The sequence below is a fragment of the Coregonus clupeaformis genome, chromosome 8 (genome assembly GCF_020615455.1).
Source record: "Coregonus clupeaformis isolate EN_2021a chromosome 8, ASM2061545v1, whole genome shotgun sequence".
In the NCBI taxonomy this organism is placed as follows: Eukaryota; Metazoa; Chordata; class Actinopteri; order Salmoniformes; family Salmonidae; genus Coregonus; species Coregonus clupeaformis.
Window position 1 is genome coordinate 18,184,774 of NC_059199.1, and position 20,789 is coordinate 18,205,562.

At 40.6% G+C, this 20,789-nt stretch overlaps 1 protein-coding gene across 1 annotated transcript in view; it reads right to left on the minus strand.

Moving 5' to 3' along the window:
• The window catches only part of LOC121572726 (ADAMTS-like protein 1), a 156,699-nt gene that overhangs the window by 14,660 nt on the left and 121,250 nt on the right, over positions 1-20,789 (minus strand). The window contains exons 7-11 of the mRNA XM_041884748.1: positions 10,639-10,796; positions 3,135-3,246; positions 2,721-2,859; positions 1,608-1,658; positions 1,110-1,314 (exon numbers count right to left, since the gene is read on the minus strand). Coding sequence (XP_041740682.1) covers positions 1,110-1,314; positions 1,608-1,658; positions 2,721-2,859; positions 3,135-3,246; positions 10,639-10,796 — 665 coding nt within the window. The remainder of the gene's footprint in view (positions 1-1,109; positions 1,315-1,607; positions 1,659-2,720; positions 2,860-3,134; positions 3,247-10,638; positions 10,797-20,789) is intronic.

Below are 20,789 nucleotides of genomic sequence, written 5' to 3' on the forward strand. Positions count from 1 at the left end.
ACTGTATCTTAAGATGAACAAATCTGGCTCCCCTGGTCTTCCTTTGTGCTTGCCGGAGAGGGGAGGTTAATTTCCCCATGAAATTAAAAGTCACAGGGGACCTCTACTGGATTTGTGATTGGTCAATGGTAGTGCCACATCACGCAGTTAATTGTGAATTGTCCAACACTCCTGTCCAGTGACGTAGCCAGTTATCTCCCCAGGCGGCGATCCAACTACAGCGGCTGGATAACCTGTGTGTGTGGGGTGCAAGGGAAGATGAGGACTCTCAAGCACTGCTGACTTTGCACTTTTAATTAAAGCGATGTGTTTTTAAAAGGGAGGGGAGTGGGAGGTTTTGTACCGGTATTTACATGGGAGAGTTAAGTTTTAACATGGGTTTACATTAGAAGTCACAAGTGTTCCTGCTATGGCGAGAACACCGCTTGTGGTATGAAGGGGAGGGCAGATAACATGTTGAAATGTCTGGCTAACTTTTTTCACATTGCCTGAGCCTGACCCCCAAGAAGATTAATCATGAGATTTTTTTCAAATTGGCTAATTAACATGTCATTAGCTCAGCGGCGCTGGAGCCAATCAGAGACTAATGAGCTGCTCACTGAGGCGTGATTACAGGGTCAGGTGGTAAAGGCGAGAAGAAGGGGGAAAAAATATGTTTTTTGGGCCAAGGACATTTCATTTTTTGATTCAAGAACTGAGTGGTTCAACCTCTGATGTTTCATAGAGACCCTGAGCCGTAGTTTAACAGCACAGTGCCCTCGGACATGCAATTAAGGCTTGCGTTGTTGCCATTGTAGGCAGATTTTACACTGTGTAAATTAGAGGAAGTACTCTCTGTTCATTATTGGATAACAGCTTGAGGTCTTCGGTAAACTCAGGCCGGACTGACAAGACCTTACAGGCTGGAATCTGGCTTTTAACCACAGACAGCCATAGATAGACTTGAAACAAGAGCCTTGAAATGCCGCAGATTTCTCACATTGTTGAAATGGTAACATCTGAATATTTTACAATACGCTATGAAAACGAATAAGCTAAGACATTTTCACTACCATATTGGAGTAGTTTCATAAAGACTAGAGTAGAACAATCTTAAATGTGTGACTTACAGGTGACCACTCCTGTGCCAGCCACGTGGGGCAGTTGAAGGTGTTACAAGGCTGCAGGATGACCATCTTGGGGGCGTATAGGCACTTCCACTCCTCCGCAGGGGTGATGACGCCCTGAATGTTCTCCTCCACGCAGGACACAGAGCGGCTCTGGATCCCCCCACTGCAGGAGGTGGAACAGGCAGTCCATGGGCTACTCTCCCACCTGGCAGCACAAAGACCCGGTTCAAATGTAAGAAATAAATAAATAATCAAATTAATCAGGTGTGCTTGATTTAGCTTAACCAACATGCAGGGTGGGAAGAGTTTGCCTATCTGGGACTATTCCATTGGCTCTATTGTACTGTGCAAGCTAGTTAAATATTTGACATTCATTTGACTGGGTATGGGCGAATAACTAAACGCTGCCACAGTGCCATTTGTCAACAGTATACAACTGTACACCAAAAAAGAGTTCCAGGGTAAAAGCTCCATCCATATTTGACTTGCTGTACATACCGAGGCAGGGGATGGTAGAGGTCGTAAGGCATGATTTGCTTGTAGCCATCACTAAAAGAAGAGGAAACGAAACAGAAAACCAATTAAAAGCCCAGTACTGTAAGCCGAAACTGTAATTTTCCTGTGTTTGAGTTGCACTCTCCCCCATCCTTTTGCCCCCAGAACAGCCTCAATTCGTCGGGGCATGGACATTCCACAGGGATGCTGGCCCATGTTGACTCCAATGCTTCCAACAGTTGTGTCAAGTTGGCTGGATGTCCTTTCGGTGGTGGACCATTCTTGATACACATGGGATACTCTTGAGCATGGAAAACCCAGCAGTGTTGCAGTTCTTGACACAAACCGGTGCGCCTGGCACCTACTACCATACCCTGTTCAAAGGCACTTAAATCTATTGTCTTGCCCATTCACCCTCTGAATGTCACATACACAATCCATGTCTCAATTCTGTCAAGGCTTAAAAATCCTTCTTTAACCTGTCTCCTCCCCTTCATCTACACTGATTGAAGTGGGTTAAACAAGAAACATCAATAAGGGATCATAGCTTTCATCTGGATTCACCTGGTCAGTCTATGTCATGGAAAGAGCTTGTTCTTAATGTTTTTTATACTCAGTATATATTTCCACACTATGAAGTTGGAATAATACTGTACAATTGTGAAGATTATGATAATGGCCTTTCAGTGTAAGAGCTGTTTGAAAAGACCGCCTGAAATGTCTGCCTGTTTTGGTGAGATGGAGTTTTGGCCTAATTAGTTAATAGACCAATAAGAAAGAGAGTTCCAAACCTCTCTGCCAATAACAGCTAGTTTTCAGTTTTACACTCCTCACTCAGAACACTTCCATACGGTCCTAGCAAAATTATTGCTTGAGGAAATGCTCTTTGCTAAGAAACTTTTGTTTGCTATATGACCATTTTAATTGAAAACAATCACAGTAAGGTACTTAATTGTTTCCCAGAAATAAATTGATATTGAGATAAAAATGGCTGCATGGGCCTTTAAGAGAAAAACTACTACAACCAAAATAGCACACCACTGTGGAGGAATGGATGACCCACTGCCCCATTAGCATATGTAAGATTAAAGGCATGCAGTCAGTTAGGTGACTGACCTGGCAAGGCAGGGGTCCATGTTGCACTCCTGTAGTTTGGGCTTGGGCTTGACATTCTCAGGATAGTGGTGACAGTACTGGTCCACAACCACACGACCGCTGTGCAGGTCAAAGCACTCCACTGAAGTCAGCTGGTATCCTACAGCCAATCAAAAGGCATGCAGTCAGGCCAAAATGTGCCCATTGCTATAGTATTTAATCCACCTATTCAATGATAAACTATTAGGTTTTTGAGACTGGGCAGAAAAGTATCAACAAATGTCTGTTGACCAGAAAGCATTAGATGAGCTTGGCAAACCTACTGTATCTCACTTGAAAAATAGATAAAAAATAAAGGATACAAATAAAATGAGAAACATCAAAATGAGAAACATCAAAATAAACTGTAGTTAGGAGGAAGGAGTTGCCCATTACCTCCACCGCAGGTCACAGAACATGGGAAGAAGTCAGTTTCCCTCCAACGATGGATGATTGGCTCGTAAAATATTAACTGGACCACACTGTCGGCACCGCTGGCATATTGGACCTGGAGGAACGATGGGAGAATAGCCATTCAATTTCTAAGCAGCAAACTAAAACCCTTGTCAGTTTAAAAGCATTTTCAATTGTTATGAGCCCTTGTAATGTTTTATGAACACATACAATGACATTTCACTAGACTGAAATGGTCCTTAGACATTATCATACTGGAGACATATGCTGTATGCTTTAAAAAAAAAAAAGACGCTCAGGCAGTTTAGTGTGTTAATTGAGGACCTAGTAGCTGAGGACTGTAGCAGTTTTCATACATTTTGTGTTTTGTATTGGTTGCTGTTTTGTTTTTTTGTGTTTTGTATTGGTTGTTATATTGTTGTGATCAGGGCACCCTTGGGAATGAGACCATGGTCTCTGGACTTTCTCTGAATTCTCTGGTCTTTCTAAAAATGAAGCGTTAGAGAATGAATCTACGATACACATGAATCCACATTGGGATGAGACAGGGGAGCGGCCGTTGACTGGCATCTGCCCCGCTAGTTCATTCGACCATATTGAATCCATTTGTTAATCCAATTGCTAATCTAAAGCGATCATATTCTTCAACAAGGTCTTTCATCAACAACTTGAACTGCCCTAGAGGTAACAGAGCATCAAGGTGCAGAGAGCTCTGCAGATCATTCCATACACAGGGCACAAATGCCGATTTACCTAATTCTGTAGAGATCAACGGGACCTCTAGAGCTAGCCATCCCTGTGATCGGGTTTGGTGACTCATATGTCTTAGTGTAAGTAAGGTACAGCGGAAGTTTGTGCAAGAGGGCTTTATAAACAAACCTATAGTAGTGTATCGATCTACGAGACTTAAAAGATGGCCAGCCTACTTTCTGATATAGGATGCAATGATGTGTACTGAACCTGTCACCCATAATAATTTGTTTTAGTCATTTAGCAGACGCTGTTATCCAGAGCGACTTACAGTTAGTGCGTGCATACATTATTCTTTTTATACTGGCCCCCCGTGGGAATCGAACCCACAACCCCAGCATTGCAAATGCCATGCTCTACCAACTGAGCTACATCCCTGCAGGCCATTCCCTCCCCTACCCTGGACCAATTGTGCGCCGCCCCATGGGTCTCACGGTCGGCTACGACAGAGCCTGGATTCGAACCAGGATCTCTAGTGGCACAGCTAGCACTGCGATGCAGCGCCTTAGACCACTACGCCACTCGTATTGTCAGCTGAATTCAATAAATGGTGTCACCATAGTCTAACACTGGCAGGAAAGTTAACTAAAGATCTGCTTTCTAATGTTCAGGGAGAGGCATGATTCGCGTCCGATGTGCTCAGAGTGTTGTTACAGTAAATATCATATGCAGCGTGCATCATGAGCAAAGTCATTGTAGCCTATCATTTGACTTTCCTTAACTGTGAGAACCATGGAATGAGCACAGGCTGACTTGGCATTGCTGTAGCGCAGCCGAACAGCCTGCCAGTAGCCTACCAAAAGTTGCACTGTGTCTAGCATAACGTAGCAGGTGTAAAAAATTGGACGTGGTGGCACCAAGGTTGCAACGTGTCCATTAAAATGTAGAAAAACGTGTCTCTAGTTCAAACTGTTCAATAGTTAGGCTATCCATATTGCTGGAGCTTCAAATCAAATCAAATTTGATTTGTCACATGCGCCGAATACAACAAGTGTAGACTTTACTGTGAAATGTTTACTTTTCCCCAACAATGCAGTTAAAAAGTAAGTAAATTAACAAATAGATAAAAAGAAAATAGTAACACAATAAAATAACAATAACGAGGCTATATACAGGCAAGGAGTACCGGTACTGAGTCAGTGTACTGGGGTACGAGGTAGTTGGGGTGATTGATTGAGGTAATATGTACATGTATGTTTGGTTAGATGATTGATTGAAGTACTATGTACATGTAGGTAGGGGGTGAAAAGCAGAAAGTCTGGGTAGCCGTTTAATTAACTGTTCAGCAGTCTTATGGCATTGGGGTAGAAGCTGTTCAGGAGCCTTTTGGTCCCAGACTTGGCGCTCCAGTACCTCTTGCCGTGCGTTAGCAGAGAGAACAGACTTAGGTAGCTGGAGTCTGACAAATTCATCTTATTCTTTCTATTTCTATGGCAGATTCGCAGCCGCAATTTATGGAAAATGCCAAAACTTTGGAGATAACAATAGATGTGAAGTCAAAGATAGTGGTTTCCCCTATACATCTGTGGCAAAGTTTTCCCTAAATGCTTATGACAAAAGCATAATCAGAACCAGCCATAGCCTAGCCAGCTGGCTAATATTTTGAATACGGTGTAGTTAAAGAAACAGCAACAACAGATAACATTAGCTAGCTAGCTACACTGAAAGCTGTCAGTGCCCTACTTGTTGCTATTTCTTCACTACACATGGAAATCACCACAAAGTTCCCACCCCCAATTCGTGAAAAATGTATTAACGGCCTGCGTCATTCTTCGGAGGTGGAACCTAAAACGAGAATTTCCAGTCTAGAACAGGAATTAGGTCCAAATAGGGGAGGCATTTCCCTCAGGTGGGGGCCTTTAATATATCAAAGGGACGCAAAAGGAACTCTATTTGTGCAACGACCCAGCTGCCACTTCATTAAAGCCATTAGATGCAGTTTACCACAGCGCACTTCATTTTATCTCTAGCTACAATAGCCATTTACAACATTAACAATGTCTACTCTGTATTTCTGATCAATTTGATGTTATTTTAATGGACAAAAAATTGCTTTTCTTTCAAAAACAAGGACATTTCTAAGTGACCCCAAACTTTTGAACGGTAGTGTATCTGTAGAACAGAATAATATATGTACAGCAATAGTTCAATAGGATAGGCCTTGACTATAATACAGTATATTCATATGAAGTGGGTAACACAGTATGCAAACATGATTAAAGTAACAAGTGTTCTATGACTATGTACATAGGGCAGCAGTCTCTAAGGTGCAGGGTTGAGTACCGGGTGGTAGCCGGCCAGTGACAGTCACTAAAGTTCAGGGCAGGGTACTGGGCTAGGTCAAAATAACCCAACGTGTGATCTGTGCACTACACTACATGGCCGTACACTACAAGAAGTGTTCATCTGGAGAAATGAAAAGCAATGAAATGGGTTTCCATGGCTTTGTAGATAAAAACTACTTTCTGCGCATATAAAGTGAGGTCCAACCCACTATTTGGTGCAATGGTGGGTGATTGACTACATGATTCTGTGCTTCCAATCTAGACGATTATGTGGCAACAGTTTGGGGAAGGCCCTTTCCTGTTCCAGCATGACAATGCCCCTGTACACAAAGCGAGGTCCATACAGAAATGGTTTGTCGAGATCGGTGTGGAATAACTTGACTGGCCTGCACAGAGCCCTGACCTCAACCCATCGAACACCTTTGGGATTAATTTGAACGCTGACTGCAGGCCAGGTCTAATCGTCCAACATCAGTGCTCGACCTAACTAATGCTCTTGTGGCTGAATGGAAGCAAATCCCCACAGCAATGTTCCAACATCTAGTGGAAAGCCTTCCCAGAAGAGTGGAGGCTGTTATAGCAGCAAAGGGGGGACCAACTCCATATTAATACCTATGATTTTGGAATGAGATGTTCAACGAGCAGGTGTCCACATACTTTTGGTCATTTCGTGTATTTCCTAGCATGGAGTTCGAGTTTATTACAGTTCAATTTCTAGATTTGTTTGTTTCAATTTAAAAGATAAATAACATGCATTTTTCTGAGTCACGATTTCACTGAGTTACAGTTCATATAAGGAAATCAGTCAATTGAAATAAATTCATTAGGCCCTAATCTATGGATTTCACATGACTTGGCAGGGGCACAGCCATGGGTGGGCCTGGGAGGGAATAGGCACACCCACTGGGGAGCCAGGCCCAGCCAATCAGAATTAGTTTTTCTCCACAAAGGGGCTTTATTACAGACAGAAATACAGTTTCATCAGCTGTCCGGGTGGATGGTCTCAGATGATCCCACAGGTGAAGTATGTAGAGGTCCTGGGATGGCGTGGTTACACGTGGTCTGCAGTTGTGAGACCGGTTGGTCGTACTACCAAATTCTCTAAAACAGCTTATGGTAGAGAAATTAACATTAAATTATCTGGCAACAGCTCGGGTGGACATTCCTGCAGTCAGCATGCCAATTGCATGCTCCCTCAAATCTGTGGCATTGGGTTGTGTGACAAAACTGCACATTTTAGAGTGGCCTTGTATTGTCCCCAGCACATGTGTAATGATAATGCTGTTTAATCAGCTTCTTGATATGCCACACCTGCCAGGTGGATGTATTATCTTGGCAATGGAGAAATGTTCACTAACAGGGTTGTAAACAAATTTGTGCAAACATTTTTTTTTTAAATAAGCTTTTTGTGCGTATAAAACATTTCTGAGATCTTTTATTTCAGCTCATGAAACATGGGACCAACACTTTAGATGTTGCGTTTATATTTTTGTTCAGTATAGTTGTTCCAGTTTAGATGGTGTAGGTAGTCTCATTGATTCATTTTACTAACCCTGGCAGTCATCCTGAATGCAGATTGTTGGTGAACAAAAGTTCCAGTTGTTTGATATCCCCACTCAGTCTAGATTCCAATTGGAATTAGACATCACTTTGCAAGCCAGCATAATGTGACTTGACGCTGGTCACCAGTGTCCAAAAACACAATGAAAGCTGGTAACCTGCGAAAAAACAATGAAGGCTGGTCACCATCGAAAATGTAGTCGAAAATAGAGAGTGAACAAATGTGAATGATGATGAAGGCCAGTGATGAAGATGCATCTAGTGACTTGCTGGCGCCTAGTCCCAGTGTGATGAGTCAATCATGATTTATGACATTGTTTGGATGGCTGACCATCTGTGGGCTATTACAAGTATCAAACACACCTTATCTGTGGCAATCTCGAGGAAGAGACGTTCCCACAGAAGTCCTGGGGTCACTAACTCCAGGAGAGGTGTGAAGACTGATGAAAATTGAATCGACAAAATGAATGTTACTGTGTGAATTGAATTGTCATGTTTGGACTGTTTCAAGAGTTCATAAAGATATATTAATTTGTATATGTTTTATTGTACTGTAAGTGCAATGGATTTATTATTACAGGGAAACTGTAATGAAGGCTGGTCTGTGCTGGATTTTTTCAGCAGGGATACCTTAGATATTTATGTTTTCTGATTGAGCTCCTCTGTTTCTTATGTGCCATAGGGCATTGTTATTCCCTTTAAATGAAGAATACCATTACATCAAACTTCTACAAAACAGAAATGACTCATACTATTGGACTTCTTATAGCTTACCACAAATTCACCACAATACATAAAGCCATCCAAAGCAAAGGTATTGCACAGAGCAGGACCCTAGATAGCCCTAGATAAAATTTTGCAATGGAAACTGAAATTTAAACATTTCTTAGTCCAGGTATTTCCTCCATCATTCAGGTCGTTTTATTCAGTTTGGTGCCTGATGAACACAGCCCTGGGCATGCTATTCCAATGTCTCCTAATGTCACTCTCGTAACTGACAAGAGCACGCTATAAGTGGGCATTTAAAAAACTGAACTACATCAGGACATGCAAGGAAGCCAAAGATATTAAAAATGTGATATCATAACAGACACAACCACTAAAAAGCAACAACTAGCTTTGGGGGAAAAAGGCTCTACCCTTGCTTTCAATACATGACACATTTCCTCAAAAACATGCGGCTCATCCAAAAATTAAGTGAAACAATAAGTAGTGTGCATTTAATTTTAAGTGCCGTGCACATGCCCCGATGGTTTAAACCTTAACAGACAAGAGCAAATCCCCCGAACTCCCCGTGACACAGAGAGGTCAATAAGAGTTCAGAGAAACAAGAACCCGATCCTTCTAAAATCGCAAACAACTGTGTAACTTCAATGGAGAAAAACACCCCAAAATATCTCAGCGATGTTATCCCAGGTGAAAGACTTGAGCCAATAAACTCAATTGATGCACATCCCCTGTGGTTGGACTCTCTATCTATTACCTATTTCAGACAGAAAATGTGGTAAGTTACCTGTAAAGAATATAGGGCAATGTTTACATGACCCCATATCACAAAACCACTTATTTACCACTTTCTTGCAGGTATACACCTTTTACATATCAGTGGGTAACTGGCAAATTGGGAAGGAATCATGACTAGATCTCGAGGTGGGAGTTAATATACCATGTTTAGTTTTTTTTTTTTATCCCTAACCCCTTTCAGATCTACAAAAAAGCAGGTATAAAAAAGCTGGTATTGTAAAATAGTGGGATTTTTGTCTGTATATGAAAGGGATATTTTCACAATTGTGTTACAGCCTGAATTAAAACATGTATTAATTTGCGATTGTCATTGACCTACACACAATACCACATAATGTCAAAGTGGAATTATGTTTTTTCAAATAAAAAATTTAAAAAATGCTGAAATGTCTTGAGTCAATAAGCATTCAACCCCTTTCTTATGGCAAGCCTAATTAAGTTCAGGAGTAAAAATTAGCTTAACAAGTCACATAATAAGTTGCATGGACTCACTCTGTGTGCAATAATAGTGTTTAACATGATTTTTGAATGACTAACCTCATGTCTGTACCCCACACATACAGATAATTGTAAGGTCCCTCAGTCGAGCAGTGAATTTAAACCACAGATTCAACCACAAAGACCAGGGAGGTTTTCCAATGCCTCGCAAAAAAGGGCACCTATTGGTAGATCAGTAAATAGAAAACTGACACTGAATATCCCTTTGAGCATCACTATGCTTGAAAATATGGAGAGTGGCACTCAGTAATGTGTTGGATTGGATTTTCCACAAACATAACACTTTGTATTTAGGACAAAACGTTAATTGGTTTTCCACATTATTTGCAGTATTACTTTAGTGACTTGTTGCAAACAGGATGCATGTTTTGGAATAGTTTTATTCTGTACAGGCATCCTTCTTTTCACTCTGTCAATTACGTTAGTATTGTGGAGTAATTACAATGTTGTTGATCCATTCTCAGTTTACTATTATTGCACACAGAGTGAGTCCATGCAACTTATTATGTGACTTGTTAAGCTAATTTTTACTCCAGAACTTATTTAGGCTTGCCATAACAAAGGGGTTAAATACTTATTGACTCAAGACATTTCAACTTTTCATTTTTGATCAATTTGTAAAAATGTTCCAAAAAATATCATTTTCATTCGAGGTCATGATTCTGTTCCTCGAAAAATGTTATTTTCCAGTTTTCAGTTCTGTTCGCTGAACCGGTTCCTACCACGGTTACAGAGTATTTTGTGTAGATCGTTGACCAAAAATTTCAATTAAATCCATTTTAATCCCACTTTCTAACGCAAAGAAATGTGGAAAAAGTCAAGGGATGTGAATACTTTCTGAAGGCACTGTATTTCTCTCTTGCTCTTACTTTCACGGTGAAGTCAGCCCCTAGGGGTCCGGTGATTCTCAGGACCTCCTTGTCCGGGAGTTTCTGGTAGTCCAGAGTGGTGTTCTCAAGGTGATACTGTCTGGAAGCATCTAGAGAATGCTCTCTTTTCACCCCCTGCAGTGTCTTACTCTCCAGATCTACAGCAGGAATAGAATAGAACAACAATAAACAAACAATACTGACCACTGTGACAATGCAAGCATGATTCTAAAATACAGTACAAACAATGGTAATAATAATGATGTGATGACCATTAGTGTGATGAAGGTTATGCAAGTGTTTGTGATCCTTCTCCCTTTATCATCTTCATCATTGTTATCATAATCATCACCACCATCATCATTATCAATATCAGCTCATTAAAGTAACGTTACTTTTAATGATTACTGTGTATAATGGCTCCAAGTGTCAACTTCAACACTAAAAACCTGAAAAATCAACAGTTCTTGAAAGCAATACATTTCAGATGGATACATAATATAAAATGTAGTGTTATGTTAGAGCCGTTTAGCCATATTCTGTGGAACACAGAAGACATACAGAGCACCATGTACAGTGGGGAGAACAAGTATTTGATACACTGCCGATTTTGCAGGTTTTCCTACTTACAAAGCATGTAGAGGTCTGTAATTTTTATCATAGGTACACTTCAACTGTGAGAGACGGGATCTAAAACAAAAATCCAGAAAATCACATTGTATGATTTTTAAGTAATTAATTTGCATTTTATTGCATGACATAAGTATTTGATACATCAGAAAAGCAGAACTTATTATTTGGTACAGAAACCTTTGTTTGCAATTACAGAGATCATACGTTTCCTGTAGGTCTTGACCAGGTTTGCACACACTGCAGCAGGGATGTTGGCCCACTCCTCCTTACAGACCTCCATATCCTTCAGGTTTCGGGGCTGTCGCTGGGCAATACGGACTTTCAGCTCCCTCCAAAGATTTTCTATTGGGTTCAGGTCTGCAGTCTGGCTAGGCCACTCCAGGACCTTGAGATGCTTCTTACGGAGCCACTCCTTAGTTGCCCTGGCTGTGTGTTTCGGGTCATTGTCATGCTGGAAGACCCAGCCACGACCCATCTTCAATGCTCTTACTGAGGGAAGGAGGTTGTTGGCCAAGATCTCGCGATACATGGCCCCATCCATCCTCCCCTCAATAAGGTGCAGTTGTCCTGTCCCCTTTGCAGAAAAGCATCCCCAAAGAATGATGTTTCCACCTCCATGCTTCACGGTTGGGATGGTGTTCTTGGGGTTGTACTCATCCTTCTTCTTCCTCCAAACACGGCGAGTGGAGTTTAGACCAAAAAGCTATATTTTTGTCTCATCAGACCACATGACCTTCTCCCATTCCTCCTCTGGATCATCCAGATGGTCATTGGCAAACTTCAGACGGGCCTGGACATGTGCTGGCTTGAGCAGGGGGACCTTGCGTGCGCTGCAGGATTTTAATCCATGACGGCGTAGTGTGTTACTAATGGTTTTCTTTGAGACTGTGGTCCCAGCTCTCTTCAGGTCATTGACCAGGTCCTGTCGTGTAATTCTGGGCTGATCCCTCACCTTCCTCATGATCATTGATGCCCCACGAGGTGAGATCTTGCATGGAGCCCCAGACCGAGGATGATTGACCGTCATATTGAACTTCTTCCATTTTCTAATAATTGCGCAACAGTTGTTGCCTTCTCACCAAGCTGCTTGCCTATTGTCCTGTAGCCCATCCCAGCCTTGTGCAGGTCTACAATTTTATCCCTGATGTCCTTACACAGCTCTCTGGTCTTGGCCATTGTGGAGAGATTGGAGTCTGTTTGATTGAGTGTGTGTACAGGTGTCTTTTATACAGGTAACGAGTTCAAACAGGTGCAGTTAATACAGGTAATGAGTGGAGAACAGGAGGGCTTCTTAAAGAAAAACTAACAGGTCTGTGAGAGATTGAATTCTTACTGGTTGGTAGGTGATCAAATACTTATGTCATGCAATAAAATGCAAATGAATTACTTAAAAATCATACAATGTGATTTTCTCAGACACAGTTGAAGTATACCTATGATAAAAATTACAGACCTCTACATGCTTTGTAAGTAGGAAAACCTGCAAAATCGGCAGTGTATCAAATACTTGTTCTCCCCACTGTATATTGTTGAAATATGAGATATTGTGTATATACTGTACACTGAGTATACAAAACATAATTTTTATTGAATTGCAGCCCTTTTGCCCTCAGAAGAGCCTCAATTCGTTGGGGCATGGACTCTACATAGTGTCGAAAGTGTTCCACAGGGATGCTGGCCCATGTTGACTCCATTGCTTCCCACATTTGTGTCAAGTTGGCTGGATGTCCTTTGGGTGGTGGACCATTCTTGATACACACGGGAAGCTGTTGAGAGTGAAAAACCCAGAAGCTTTGCAGTTCTTGACACACTCAAACCGGTTTGCCTGGCACCAACTACCATACTCCGTTCAAAAGCACTTACAGTAAATCTTTTGTCTTGCTCATTCACCCTCTGAATGGCAAACATTCACAATCCATGTCTCAATTGTCTTAGAAATGCTTCTTTAACCTTTCTCCTCACCTTCATCTACACTGATTGAAGTGGATTTAACAAGTGCCACCAATAAGGGACCATAGCTTTCATCTGGTCAGTCTATGTCGTGGAAAGAGGAGGTGTTCCTCATGTTTTGTACACTTAGTGTACTCTTACACTCTTAGAAAAAAAGGTTTCCATAAGGGTTCTTTGTAAGGCAAAGGGTTCTACCAATAACCTTTAACATACAAATAACCGTTTTTGGAAGAAAGGGTTCTTTGATGATTCTTTGGAAGGCAAGAAGGATTATTTGGAAGACTAGAACGGTTCTACACAGAACCATTTATAATATTTCACAGCATGCTCTATTGCAGGGAGATTTTCGGAATTGTTTGTTTAACTGTAATGTCTGTGTTTTTGCATGTACATTGATTGATTGGTTGATTAATTACATACAGTTTTCTAAACCAATCAAATCTTTTAGTAATTGGATTTATTGCACCCGTTACTGAGATGGTTGCTCCAGTTTAGATGATTGAGGTAGTCTTAGTATTCAATCTTCCCTACCTGGCAGTCATTCTGAATGCAGGTTGCGGGTGATTAACAATTCCACTTGTTGGATATCCTGACTCTGGTTGGATTCCAATAGGAATTACACATCCCTTTGCAAGCCAGCATAATGTGACTTGCAGGCCTGATGTGGCCTGTAAACCAGGAGTTTCCTAACACCACTGTGTTAGGGTATAATTTGGCCCTCAAAAAAGGTCTTATGATATACAGTATATCAAAAATAATTACATTTTAAAGGTTATTAAGGCTGGTGGAACCGTTTATAGAGGATCCTAGGAAGAACCTCCAAAGATAAAAGGGTAGAACCATATAAAAGGGGTTCTTTGAAGAACCCTACATTGCAAAGGGTTCTTCCCAGCAGCAAAAAGGGTTCCCCTATGGGGAGAAACCGAAGAACTTGTATGGTTCTACTTAGCACCTTTTTTATCTAGGTGTGTACCTGACGATTCATTCATTCTTAAAGTTATTAATGTGCCTTAGTGTACCTTAGTATATGGCTCCCATTTTTGCACATGGCTCCCAATTTTGACCATTTATTGCACTGCGGCAACTACAGGAGGAAGTTAGTCCTTATATACACTTAGAAAAAAAGGTTCCAAAAGGGTTCTTTGCGGAGGGATAGTGTTCTACCAAGAACCGTTTCCATCTTAAGACCCCTTTTTGGAAGACAAGGGTTCTTTGCAGAGGTGGGACAAAGTCATTGTTATGCAAGTCACAAGTAAGTCTCAAGTCTTTGCCCTCGAGTCCCGAGTCAAGTCGAGTCAAAGATGAGGCAAGTCCCAAGTCGAGTCAAAAGTCAAAGCCATCAAGTCTCAAGTCGAGTCCAAAGTCCTACATTTTAGTTTCGAGTCATTTCAAGTCCTCTTAGCAAGCCTTTGCAAGTCATTACAAGTCCTCGTAGCAAGTCTTCTCGGGTCATAAGGCGCAAGTCCAAGTCAAGTCACGAGTCATTGATGTTAAAGTCCAAGTCGAGTTGCAAGTCTTTGTACATTTTGTCGAGTCGAGTCTGAAGTCATCAAATTCATGACTCGAGTCTGACTCGAGTCCAAGTCACATGACTCGAGTCCACACCTCTGGTTCTTTGTAAGGCAACGAGTTTTAGCTAGAAACATTTTCATCTTAAGAACCATTTTTGGAAGAAAGGGTTCTTTGATGATTGTTTGGAGGGCAAGAAGGATTCTTTGGAAGGCAAGAAGGGTTCTACATAAAACCCTTCTGAATCTGAATAAGCTTTTTTATTGTATTGTTTTCTTTCTTTTAAATAGTGCCTAAGCATTAGTGTTTATCTCATTGTCTAAACCTTAACATCAGAAGTTTGCATAATCTGACGTTTAAAAATACAGGTTTGACAATGTTTTAAACTGTACCTACACAGCAAATTCTCCAGTGTAAAATCGACAGAGTGTTAAATCAACACTGAAAGTGTGGACACATATACAGTACTGTAGACAGTGGAACAGTGTTACATTTGTGACTGTTAGAGGATCTTAGGCTTATTGTAATTTTTTGACAAAAGTTGTTCTTTACACCTTGTAGAAGTACAGACTCAGAGCTTCAAAATGGTACATACACTGCAATTTGAGAAAGTAATGGTGATTGTATGCTGCTTTGAACATGTATAAACTTGTTACCCACTTTTGAGAAAAAATCTTTTCAATATTTTGCTGTTATTTTCACACATACTAGAGAGCTCTTCTTTGTTTACGCCCATTCAGCATCATTCACACCCTCTTAAGCCTTAGTGCCACCCATCTCTTTAAAGGTGCAATATGCAGAAATCGCTCCGCCATTTACTGGTTGGTAACATTCTAATTCTTCACCTAATTTCAGTTTATGTAACAAAACAAGCAGTCATTATACAATCTAAACTACTGTGAAATATATTTTTAATAACCAAAGATATTGCATTTTCACCTGTTTGAAGCTGGTGTACAAAACTGAAAGTAAAAGACGCAAAAATGAAACTTAAGAACGGGAAGCATAGAAATAGTGCACATAGAACAGTTCTACCGCTTCTTAGACTTGCTTTCAATGAGAATGACAGATCTATAACACACATTTCTATGTGAATTTGGTTGCGTCGCCCAAAACGTTACATATTGCAGCTTTATGGATTTACATGTAAACACGTGTGAGTCAGCATGGCATTGTCCTCTGGAAAGTAGTCTCTCGCAACTTTCTGGCACTGAGCTTTGTCAACGGCACCAGCTAAATTCAGGGCAGCAATGTTGTTGAGAGATGCAGCAATATTTTTGCAGTTGTGCATAGCTACAGTGGGGAGAACAAGTATTTGAAACACTGCCGATTTTGCAGGTTTTCCTACTTACAAAGCATGTAGAGGTCTGTAATTTTTTTATCATAGGTACACTTCAACTGTGAGAGACGGAATCTAAAACAAAAATCCAGAAAATCACATTGTATGATTTTTAAGTAATTAATTTGCATTTTATTGCATGACATAAGTATTTGAAACATCAGAAAAGCAGAACTTAATATTTGGTACAGAAAACATTATTTGCAATTACAGAGATCATACGTTTCCTGTAGGTCTTGACCAGGTTTGCACAGGGATTTTGGCCCACTCCTCCATACAGACCTTCTCCAGATCCTTCAGGTTTCGGGGCTGTCGCTGGGCAATGCGGACTTTCAGCTCCCTCCAAATATTTTCTATTGGGTTCAGGTCTGGAGACTGGCTAGGCCACTCCAGGACCTTGAGATGCTTCTTACAGAGCCACTCCTTAGTTGCCCTGGCTGTGTGTTTCGGGTCGTTGTCATGATGGAAGACCCAGCCACGAACAATCTCCAATGCTCTTACTGAGGGAAGGAGGTTGTTGGCCAAGATCTCGCGATACATGGCCCCTTCCATCCTCCCCTCAATACGGTGCAGTCGTCCTGTCCCCTTTGCAGAAAAGCATCCCCAAATAATGATTTTTCCACCTCCATGCTTCACGGTTGGGATGGTGTTCTTGGGGTTGTACTCATCCTTCTTCTTTCTCCAAACACGGCGAGTGGAGTTTAGACCAAAACGCTCTATTTTTGTCTCATCAGACCACATGACCTTCTCCCATTCCTCCTCTGGATCATCCAGATGGTCATTGGCAAACTTCAGACGGGCCTGGACATGCGCTGGCTTGAGCAGGGGGACCTTGCGTGCGCTGCAGGATTTTAATCCATGACGGCGTAGTGTGTTACTAATGGTTTTCTTTGAGACTGTGGTCCCAGCTCTCTTCAGGTCATTGACCAGGTCCTGCCGTGTAGTTCTGGGCTGATCCCTCACCTTCCTCATGATCATTGATGCCCCACGAGGTGAGATCTTGCATGGAGCCACAGACCGAGGGTGATTGATCGTCATCTTGAACTTCTTCCATTTTCTAATAATTGCGCCAACAGTTGTTGCCTTCTCACCAAGCTGCTTGCCTATTGTCCTGTAGTCCATCCCAGCCTTGTGCAGGTCTACAATTTTAACCCTGATGTCCTTACACCGCGCTCTGGTCTTGGCCATTGTGGAGAGGTTGGAGTCTGTTTGATTGAGTGTGTGGACATGTGTCTTTTATACAGGTAACGAGTTCAAACAGGTGCAGTTAACACAGGTAATGAGTGGAGAACAGGAGGGCTTCTTAAAGAAAAACGAACAGGTCTGTGAGAGCCGGAATTCTTACTGGTTGGTAGGTGATCAAATACTTATGTCATGCAATAAAATGCAAATTAATTACTTAAAAATCATACAATGTGATTTTCTGGATTTTTGTTTTAGATCCCGTCTCTCACAGTTGAGGTGTACCTATGATAAAAATTACAGACCTCTACATGCTTTGTAAGTAGGAAAACCTGCAAAATCGGCAGTGTATCAAATACTTGTTCTCCCCACTGTATGTAGAATGGGGGAGGTGTTGCTGTATATGTTCAGAGCCACATTCCTGTAAAGCTTAGAGAGGATCTCATGTCAAGTTTTGTGGTTGCAAGTTCACCTACCTCATCTAAAGACTCTTCTTTTGGGGTGCTGCTATAGGCTACCAAGTGCTAACAGGTAGTATTTGGATAATATGTGTGCAATGCTTGATAATGTGTGTGATATTAACAGAGAGGTCTATTTTCTGGGTGACCTGAGCTGTCCTGTCAAGAGGAACCTTCTAACTGTGACTACTGCCTGTAATATGACCCAGGTTATCACTTAACCAACTAAAGTGCACACCAATAGTGTTCGATCTGTGACATCCACTTGTATTGATCACATCTTCTCTAATTCTGCAGAGCTTTGCTCCAAAGCAATATCAGTTCCCATTGGCAGTAGTGACCATAACATGGTGGCAATAACAAGGAAAGCCAAAGAGCCAAAGGTTGGACCTGAGGTAATTTATAAGATATTATACAAAATGTTTTCTCATGAGACTTTTGTTGAAGATGTAAAACATGTCTGTTGGTCTGATGTGTATGAGGAAATGAATCCAGATTCAGCATTGGAAGTATTTGTAAAATGATTAATGACAATTGTTGACAAGCATGCACCTTTTAATTAAGAAACTGACTGTGAGAACTGTTAGAGCCCCCTGGATTGATGATTAATTGAAAAATTGAATGGTTCAAATAAATAATGCAAAAGAGGTGGCAAACAAGTCAGGCTGCTCAGCTGATTAGTTGGCATACAGTATTTCTTTTGTTTTGTTACTAAACTTATGTTATCAAACCAAGATAAATGACATAAAACACAATGGAAAAATACTGGTCTTGTCTAGTCTTGATTACTGTCCGGTAATATGGTCAAGTGCAGCAAAGAAAGACCTAGCAAAGCTGCAGCAGGCTCAACACAGAGCAGCACACCTTGCCCTTAACCTCTACGGAATTGGTGTCCCATATACGGGACGGTTGAGCTAACGTGTGCTAATGTGATTAGCATAACTGTTGTAAGTAACAGCACATTCACCTCTGAAGGTAAATAATGTTCTTACATTCAGTAATCTTGCTCTGATTTGTCATCCTAAGTGTCCCAGAGATAAAATGTAGCATAGTTTTGTTTGATAAAATCAATTTTTACATTCAAATGTAGGAACTGGGTTCTACAGTTTGAAACCCTGCTGTCTCTGGCTGCACACCCACCCCGCCCGGCCATCTAGATGTGTGAAAGTTAGTGTATAAGCTAATGATCCATCATGTATGACATTCCTGGGAGTGTGCAAACTTACATTTTGTATTACCATATCATTTTTTAATGTTCTCTATAGTTATGTACTTGAAAATGTATCAATTGACCAATTCGGCACATTTGGGTAGACTTGATACAAAATAGTCCAGTATTGCAATGTTTCACTGGATCAATCTGAAACTTTGTATACACACTGCTGCCATCTAGTGACCAAAATCTAAATTGCGCCTAAACTGCAATATTATATTGTGGCCTTTCTCCTGCATTTCAAAGATGACAAAAAAATTATTTAAAAAAAAATGCATGTTTTTTTGTTTGTATTATATTTTACCAGATCTAATGTGTTTTATTCTCCTACATTAATTTCACATTTCCACAAACTTCAAAGTGTTTCCTTTCAAATGGTATCAATAATATATATATCCTTGCTTCTGGTCCTGAGCTACAGGCAGTTAGATTTGGGTATGTCATTTTAGGCAAATATTGAAAAAAAGGGTCCGATCCTTAAGAGTTTCACAATGGGGGGAATTCCAACCCGAGTTAAACTCGCTTAAATGGAACGCAGTTCCGTTTTTTTGCACTTTTCTCTCTACGCATATTCTGACCTTGAACTTAAGCATGAGAATAGCATGCTATTCACCTGCTATTCATTGTGGGTGGAGATCAAATACATTAAGGTGTAGCAGAGGTGTGTCTACGCTGTATTCTGACCTTGACTTAATTCCCTCATAATTCCACCACCTTTACACGCGATGAAACTGTGAATAAAGTCGAGCAACCTGTCAGTTCCAAGTGGAACAACATCTACTTACATTTTTTTGACAGAAATAACAATATTTCTATGCACTGTTATTTACAAATTGATAAGAGCTATTGATAAGAGATAGGTAAATAAGTAATAAGGGGATTGTAAATGACAATTGTTTTAGATATATTTTACCTTAGTAATGCTGGAGACAAATGTGAAACCAGTCATATGGCATCAAACTGAAGTATATCAACATATCTCCTTTTCCATAGTGAAGTTGATGAAATGCTGGCCTTATAACTTGGGATGAAATTTGGAGACCCAAGCTATAGGCTTCTGTAGCCATGCGCAAGTGACAGTATAGTGCCAAACCTAACGAGTTGATTTATGATATCTAGAATGTTTTAATTATATGCCCAGACTTTTCAGTATATATATTTGTAACAATTTGCTTTGTGTTAAATATTAGCCACTATCGGTAGCCACCGTCAGTTATACCCACATACATTTATAACTGTCACAGACTTTAGTGTTAGTTTCCTTACATATTGCATCATTCCATTCCATTGATAGTTTACCTTTCTTTTCTCTGTCACGTTCGTGTGGTTGTTCCTTAGGACAGCTAGCAATAGTGGATCATATTATGCTAACGTATTACAAGTTGAGCAATAATTTGGGACAACTTGCGAAAGTATTCACCCCCCTTGGCATTTTTCCTATTTTGTTGTATCATTTGATTTACACAACATGCCTACCACTTTGAAGATGCAAAATATTTTTTATTGTGAAACAAGCAAGAAATAAGACAAAAAAACAGAAAACTTGAGTAGTAGATTGCATACAGGTGGACTTTATTTAACTAATTATGTGACTTCTGAAGGTAATTGGTTGCAAGAGATCTTATTTAGGGGCTTCATAGCAAAGAGGGTGAATAGATATGCACGCACCACTTTATTTATTTTGTAGAATGTTTTTAAACAAGTTATTTTTTAAATTTCACCTCACAAATTTGGACTATTTTGTGTATGTCACTTACATGAAATCCAAATAAATATCAATTTAAACTAAAGGTTGTAATGCAACAAAATAGGAACAATTTCAAGGGGGATGAATCTCTGGAAGACTACTCAACCCCCCCCCTTTTAC